Genomic DNA, 8,239 nt, shown 5'->3' with positions numbered 1-8,239 from the left:
TACTCTTCCAAATTGTGATTTATTATGAAACTTGTTTTCCGTGGTACCCAGCCATAGATACCAGTCATTAACGACACTATAGAGAAACGCAAAGTTTGGTTACACATGAAAATTGGAATAATTATCAGTCCACGATACTGAGTTCCTTTCCACAGAGTCTGTCTAGGAATAGTCGAACAAAATTCTGTATGTACACGTGATGACACAAAACCTTCAGCAAAGCGACACAGTACAGGGAGAAAGAGAATGCAGGGAGACGTTAGGATCGATCGAAACCTACACAACAACCAAGAGTGGTATTCTGCCCCAGACGAACTTTTGAAAATGCGCCTATTGTGAGAAGAGAAAAAACCAAAATTCATTCCCCCATACACTCGTAGAACACTGACAAAATCTGCTTTTTTCAATTGAATTATGCTCCAGGCTGTCATGAATCTACATGGATCAGTGTGAATGCCGCACAAGGATGCAAGAAAAGGAGTACCTTTAATAGAGTTTTCTATTATGTAGTTTGCATAACGTCCATCCATGCTGCTATGCGAGTTTGGAAAGATATCAGGAGTTTAAAACTTTGTGAAATATTGCTGAAAAAGAGATGATGTTTGGAGGCTAACATTTAAAAAAGACCTCTACAGAACTTAGATTTTAATTTCTGTTACTAATTATAGGACAACTCGTAGCACAGGGATGTTTTGCAAGATAGGATTGATTTACAGTAAAATTATAAGGGACTCTCTTATAAAAATGTTAATGGGCATTCATTGTATTGTTTTGATACTACCACCAAGTCACGTAAAATGACTTCTGAAAAGCTTCAATGGCATTAGCCACTTGAACCCATTACATATCCCAAGTTGATGCATTAGCTTGTAAAAATCTTTTGCGCTCTCAGCAAAGAATGCTTGAATACTTTTCAAGATTATTTAATTCGTTTTTTCCCTGATCAAATTGGACAGTGGCTCCCAAGAGCCTTTGCCAATAAAATCCTCCACGATGGTACAGGTTGACCAAACTTTGGGATAATCCTTGGCTTTGAAGGCGAGAAAATGAATTCCAATTGATATCTGCATTGATGCAAAAATAGGCATTTTTTTGCTTCCAGTTGGCGCGAAACGGTAGTGGATGAAACCGCCAACTTCACCGAGCGTCAACAGCGGGAAACATTGTCTTTGTTGTAATATCTTGAAACCGAATAATTAACATAAGTATGGAACAAATATTTCATGATTGAAATCATGAAATTTGAAATCGTGAAAATGAATACATATAAACCCTTCTGTTTGAATATCACCACGAACCTCCAAGCAAAACTCTTCTCTCTTTACACATGCACATTTGCAGAGAGCACCGAAACCGAACAGCAATAACTCTTACAAAATGAAAGGCAAAAGGTACAAAAGGGTTGGAACCACAGGTCCAGTAAACAAAGATAAAGATACAGTTTGACTGTTGTCGTTCTCTACAAACCACAAACTCACAGCTTTCACTTTTATATTTTCTAGTCAGACGAAACCTTAAGAAAACGAAGGTAAAATTGGTGAAACTAGTGAATTGTTCGGATAGGAAACACCGATAGAGGTTTTTTTATGAGATTGAGGGAAAAAAACAAGAGAATGATAAGAATTTTGAACTATTCCGTTTTCTATCAGAAAGACTTTTTAAAAACTTTTGTTGAAAAGGAATTATGTGTCCTTCGCCAATTCTGCACAACATTCACCTCTGCGAGTGAAGACAATTTTGTTGTGGGGAGAAATATCAATATCAGAATGAAAAATTCTTATACCACCAAATGTTAGAATAGGTAGTTTTCAAGAAGAATGGTTGTGGGCGAATGAATACTGACTGGATATTGGGAAAATTATTTACGCCACAAAAAAATGGGCAACAGATGTTCTTTTGCTGAATTTACTACAATTGTTTGGATGAAATGAAGAACATATCTTTTTCTAAAAAAAAAATCAGTAGACACTTGAATGATGGTTTGATGTGAAGCTCCCTTGCACGACTCGAGGAAAAAATATCTGACTGGCAGTAACTTGTTCATCTAATACACGTATATTATTTATACATTTTAATGCTGCATTAGACAAGAACAAAAAAAAAGAATAATTACTTCTGATAAATTCCTATTCACAAATATGCGACTGATATTAAATATCAACGGCAAAAAGGTCCGCGTTGACGGCTCAGTGACGTAAGCAGAGTTGTTAGGGGTTTCACCGTCCGACTAGCACGGCCATAATTTCTCGGATTATGTCTGACATAACCAATGGCGTTAACTCTTACAATGTTAGCGATCTCCCGGTCGTTTGAGTTTTCTGCACCCTCTTCTTCCATGCACATGTAGAAGACACGGGACCTCTTGACGCTAAATCCGCTCATCGATCGATCGTTCGTGCATGGTTGTTACACGGAGTTTTGCACCAACTGGCACGCCTCGAGTTCACCCGCCACTGTCTCCGTTTTAAGTCCAGTCGCGGGCTAGGTGCTCGCGTGACGGGACGGTCGGGTAGTGTAGAGCGGCCAACGTCCGGCGAGCAGGTCGTCAGTGCGGCGGCCGCGGGCTGACACTCCGCGGTAGCAAGGGGGAGCCAATAGGGCTGACATTGGGTGACCCGCTGTCGGGCGATTCCTCCCCGGGTAGCGTGGTGGTTCCCTCCGTCATAGACAGCCGGTGGATCGGTGGCCCACTGTTGGCATTGGCGCTGGAGTTCTGTAGAGCTTGTTGTTGCTGCTGTTGCTGCTGTTGCAATCTGTACACAACCAGGAAATCAAAAATAAGCCTTTTCCCACACCAAACCTATGTCTTAATTTGTTTACTTACAACACAGACCCCGTTGATGAAAGAGTTACCAAAAAACATTCTGAAAAAGAATTCTGAAATGATTTGCTCACTTTTATCCTATAGTTTCACCTTTGAAACAATGTTTCGTAATGGCAATCCTGGGTAAGTGAAGGTGAATGAAAATTAACGACTACTTTTTAACATGCATTTCACGAAAAAGGTGAAACATCGAGATCTGAACCCCCCTGTGGGATGTGCGCGCTTCGAAATGAGAGATATCTCAAATCATTTCGAGAAAAATCTTGAATATACTGGTATTGACCTCATTACAGGAATCGGCTTACTTCCAGATCTCATGTAAAGTTTTCCACACCCTGAAAGGAAAAGCCGTCCCGGAGTTCAACATCTAAATGACAGATATGGATTAATTGTCTGGAAGTAATTTCAGCTGGATCCCGTAAACAAGGGGACCTTGAAAACTATTTCTTAATCGCTTGACTCATCCGCCCTGGCCACTCACGGCGATCAAAAAGACACATGCGCTGCCGTCGACTCCATCCGAGAATACAGAAAAACTGGGTTGAGTTGAATATCAAAATTTAATAAAAGTTAACTTATGCGCAAAGCAACGCCGGGTATTTGATCAGCACTGGGGAAATGAGACTGTTTTTAGATGGCAACTCCAATTCTCAGGAGATGGGAACAAGACCTCGAGCACTGTTTTTTTTTTTTAGTATGGGGAGCATATGTTGTTGTCTCGAATGACTTCGCGAGTTCTACACAAACAATGGAAATCCTTCCTTGAAGTGAATTTGTAGAAACAAACTACACTACCCTGCATTAAGCAAGTATATTGAATCGCTGAAGATTGCCAGAAGATTACAAACATTATCCTTTATTTAAAAAACTAAGACAGTACTTCGATCCTCAGAACTCCTGACGTAAAAACTATACATGTACCAGAAAAATTATCGACGAGTTGAAATTCTTTGTTCGAACAGGACACAGAGAGCTGAGAATCATAAATCACGCTGAATAACCAACAACCAGTGTGACTTATGTAAAGTAAAAAATACATGTCATAACAAAGGCTGCTGAAACTGCATAATCGAATCCTTTTCCCTCTCCGCACAGGGTGTAAAAAAGAAACCCTTGTACCGAGCTCCCTCAGTAATCAAAATTGTTTTGGAAAGAGTCAAGCTCAATCATTAATGTACCACGCACGACCAGATTGAACAAAACTTCCGAGAAGATCGAAAAATACGAAAGAACAGATCCGAAAATCGGCCGTGAGACGCGCATACCTTTCGGGGACTTGTGTACAGTTTGAAGCAATACAGAGCGCTCTTGTACGAACACGCACACCGGACATTGGCCCACAATAGCGTTACACACTTCAGCGGTGTTCATTAGTACTCACCGGGTCTCGAAATCCAGCGCTACTTATTTACTGAATAAACAAACGCCGAGAATTAATCTGCTGGCCAGAAATGAGTTCTTTTTTTTTGGATGGGAAATGAAAACAGGATATGGCTGCACTTTTTCTGCACAGAAAGCAGCAACAACAATGCGAGTCCAAAGCGATTGTAACCAGAAAGTTTCCTGACAAAGCACTAGATTTTTCTTACATCAAACCACCATCAAATACATTTTGTTCCTGGCACGAGACTAAAGTTTCAGGCAGTCATCTGATTTACACCCATCCATTAAGTTGAACCAAGGTTTGAAACGCAACACAGTGACCCTCTTTTTAGGAAAAAAAGTGACGTTCGACCTTCGTAGCTGCCGGTGCAAATTTTACAATAGAGCAATGGTGGCACTTTCACATTACAGCTATGAACTAATGTGCACTCTAACTCCCGCAATAGCAATTATTGTTTTATTTTTGGTGCCGGTGTAAGGGTTAACTTTGGCCAGTTTCGAGGGCAAGAACTATGTAAATATTCCCGTGTGGTAAGATGATATACAGTCAGTGCACTATGTCTAATTTGGCGTGCAACGTCGGCCGCATACACTGGAAGGTGTAAAGATTGACAAGGCGGGCGCTGCACTTCATTCAGCGGGGGAGCGCCGCTGCGCCACGCCGTGCGTTTGGCGTTTAACACCGCCAGACAAGAGGGACAACGGGTATCATGGCTCGTGCAGCTGCGGAGTCTATCCGCTCCAAGACAATCGCTTCCCTTAAAATCGGAGGGGGCCCTACCAAGCGTGAACTTGACTGTGAGGGGGTAAATCGAGCCGCAGACTGTGGGCTGTCGTGTGGCGACTTCCATTCTTTATTCCGAGGTGTCGAATATTGTCTGGGCTGATGAATTCGTTGACGGTGACATGGCAGAAAGCCAATCTCGTGCCAAGAGCACACGTGGCCCTTTCTGTCATATTTCAATGGTGAACATACAAACCTACATAGAGCAAATACAGTTGCCTGTTCCCCTACCAACAGATGGTTTAGGCCAACGTGGTGGTTTGTCAAAAATCAAGCCATTTCTGCATGTAAACCGATAATATCCAACACTTTTATATCAAGATCTGAGATCACAACATTGAATTCTTTCGACAGTTAATAGTAACAGTCGTTGATAGTATTACTAAGGTTTCTACATTGGTATGATATTGACTAATTAAGCCTCGGATTCGCTGATTAACTACTTTTTACCAACTAGCAAACAGCCATCCTCCTTGGCAATGGAATCATGACGTCTCGGGGCACTGACTCAAGAAAGAGATGACGTGAATGACAGGAAACCCCCTTTGAGGGAGTTGTAAGTTAATACTCGCTAAAACAAAATGGCCGCGTATTTAAAAGTCCAAAACTGGAAAAAAATTAACCAGTCTATTGACAAAATACTGTTGCTTTGAATGTTTGTAACCCTGGAAATATACTCATGATATGTGCGCAGTTTCCTTGCATTTTTTCTTCAACTTTCAGATGTGTTATAAATGTGTTTATATTAGGTCGTCTTTTTTAGTTTTAAACAGTAAACGTCTACACTGAGATCTTTATACAACAGTTTTTTGGACAAGTTATATTTTGTTTATCTTTATTATCAATTCACAAGGCCAAACATTCCATTTCTCACAATGTTTATGTTTAAGCAAACCATGAAAAAGTGGTGCATTTCATAACATGACTTACTTTCACCATGGTTTCACCAGTCCTTTTAAAGCGATTATTCTAATAAAATAATATGACGTAGCAAGGCTGCGATATTTTTTTTCACAATCGGAATGCCTCTGTGACACTAAAAGGTTAATATTTGCACAGAAAGAAGAGCCCCCTTCAATCGTTTCATTAACGGCCCCAAAATTCAACCGACCGCAACGATATCACGGCACGTTTGCGCGTGTTCGCAAGAAAGAACTCTCGGGTGAAACGCTGGCCGAGAGAGATTTCGCCGATGCGGTCATCGGCCATTTTTTTTACAAGCATGAGATGCGAGACCGTGTAGGCGGCGTGTTACGCCCGCGGGCAATTCGCCGCTTGGCCCGGCAGACTGAAGCACACTCCAGAGTGATTCACGGAGTAGAATGTGTAACTAACCACGTAAACTTGGCTCCACATGCATGGCGGAATCAACAAGACGGGGCATTGCCGTGATGAGAAGAAACATCACGCTTGTTTCGAATTTTAAATAGCCTGGTGCTGGTACGGATTCTTGTATCAGTTTGACGTAACAATCGTGTAATCAGCCGTTTCGTTTCACATAAAACACCCAACTAAGGACACGTGATTAATAAGAACAATTTTTATAATTTCTGAATTCTTTTGGCTCTGAACCACGTTAAAATACCCATCATCTGTTAAGCATCAAATTGAATAAAAAATGACGAGGATCTAGGCACCCGCATCTAACCACTTGTCGAGCTGAAACAAGAAGGGGTAGACAATTCCGACTGTCATGAGCTCAGAATTGCTAACGTGCGGTTGAATTGGAGAAAACAAGGACAATAGCGACTTCCAACGAAATCTTCTCACAGGAGCGCCTTTGTTCAAAGTTCAATGCATCTTCCGTGTCTCTGCTCTAGCGTCTCAGGTTCTTGCATTGACCAAGTGGGTGTAGGGGTTTTTGTTGAGAATAGTGCACTTAACACCGCAGTCTATTTCATCACCTGCGCAAAGACAACGTATAAACACACACGCACATCCAGGAAGCCGTTTCAAAAGCGCTAACTATCCACTTGTTTTCTAAGCTAAAGGAAGGACAGAGTCGCCTCATTATGTTAAGCACCACCTTTAGAAATAACCCTCGAGGGACGATCGTTTTAACCAGAAATCCTGGTGGTGGACCTCACGATCAATCGACCACATGATATTGATAATCACTCATTTATAACACTTTGTTTTCCGTTTAGAAACTAGACAATAAGAGTCAAATACCGGCTGTTACTGGTATTCTGCCGGTAGTGAGGGTATGAGCGGGAAAGCCAGGGGAATACAACAGTATACTTGCCTGTTCTTGGCCGCCGCGGCTCGGTCCCTCTGCCGTCGGTTCTTGAACCAATTTCCAACCTGCGTTGGGGTGAGTCCAGTGGCATGTGCTAGTTCTCTTTTCTTGGTCGGGTTTGGGTAGGGGTCCTGCAGGTACCACTCACGTAGCAGACTCCTCGTCCGCTCCTTGAAGCAGTGGGTTTTTTGCTCACCGTCCCATATCGTTCTGGGCAGGGGAAACTTCTTGCGCACCCGGTACTTGTCCACCGGCCCCAGCGGTCTCCCCCGGAGTTTCTCAGCTTCCTGGTAGTGCGCCTCCAGCCACATTGCCTGCAGCTTGGCATGCGACTCCTTGGTGAATCGGTGGTTCTCCAGGATGTGGTAGAGTTCTCGGAAGTTCCCTTGGTGAAAGGACACCACTGACCTGGCGCGGAGCACGCTCTCATTCTTGTTCAGGGCCTCGCACGTCCCCGGTGCCACGGGAAGGGACCACAGGAACCGAGCCAGCCGGTCCACATCCCCGCTTTCCTCCAACGTCTCGCAGACGCTGGCGATCTGAGCCGGGGTGAAGCTCAGCGTCGGTAGGGTCGGTAGCGGAAACATTGAGCCGAGCATCTGGACCCGTCTCTGGCGCTGTCGGGAGACACAGTGACACTCAACGTTTAGCGCCTCCAGTACTACTTACGCGTAGCCCGTCCACGATAATGCATACACACACATACATGTACACACACACCACCCAGCAACACCATTAGCGCTAACCACAGGGGTGGGGCTGAGAGCGGCGATATGTGTCAGTTTTTATCAGCCCGGCTAGTGACACGGCCCATATTATCGCCACTATCATGGGCAGCATTTGTTGGATAAATGGTTTTCGATTGGCTTAGAGGCAATTTGTTGGCCGGTCGCCAAGGCGACAGTGTCAATCAATGTCAGAGCTGTCAGTCATGTTATTAAAGAAACAAAGGGTTGACCACATGGGCTGGTTGAATAGCAGGTCCAATTACACACGAAAGGGGAAAGAT

The 8,239-nt window shown here is 43.2% G+C and overlaps 1 protein-coding gene across 1 annotated transcript; it reads right to left on the bottom strand.

Moving 5' to 3' along the window:
• LOC110974277 (homeobox protein SIX6-like) lies at positions 1 to 8,191 on the bottom strand. Its single transcript, XM_022225812.2, has 2 exons — positions 7,237 to 8,191; positions 1 to 2,753 (listed from the first exon to the last, which is right to left on the bottom strand). Exons 1-2 carry the CDS (start codon positions 7,827 to 7,829, stop codon positions 2,546 to 2,548), a joined length of 801 nt encoding a protein of 266 aa, XP_022081504.1. The 5' UTR covers positions 7,830 to 8,191; the 3' UTR covers positions 1 to 2,545.
• Positions 8,192 to 8,239: the final 48 nt, after the last annotated feature.

Source organism: Acanthaster planci, linkage group LG01 (genome assembly GCF_054643075.1).
Source record: "Acanthaster planci isolate LZ-2023a linkage group LG01, COTS_SCS, whole genome shotgun sequence".
Lineage (NCBI taxonomy): Eukaryota > Metazoa > Echinodermata > Asteroidea > Valvatida > Acanthasteridae > Acanthaster > Acanthaster planci.
The sequence above is the reverse complement of the archived record's forward strand: the minus strand, read 5'-3'. Positions and strand labels throughout refer to the sequence as shown.

Bases quoted from the DNA above. Each gene is read 5' to 3' on its own strand.
- LOC110974277 (XM_022225812.2), bottom strand. From the start codon at position 7,829: ATGCTCGGCTCAATGTTTCCGCTACCGACCCTACCGACGCTGAGCTTC. The intron at 2,754-7,236 runs GCAAGTATACTG...GGTTGTGTACAG, and splicing joins GCCGCGGCGGCCAAGAACAG to ATTGCAACAGCAGCAACAGC.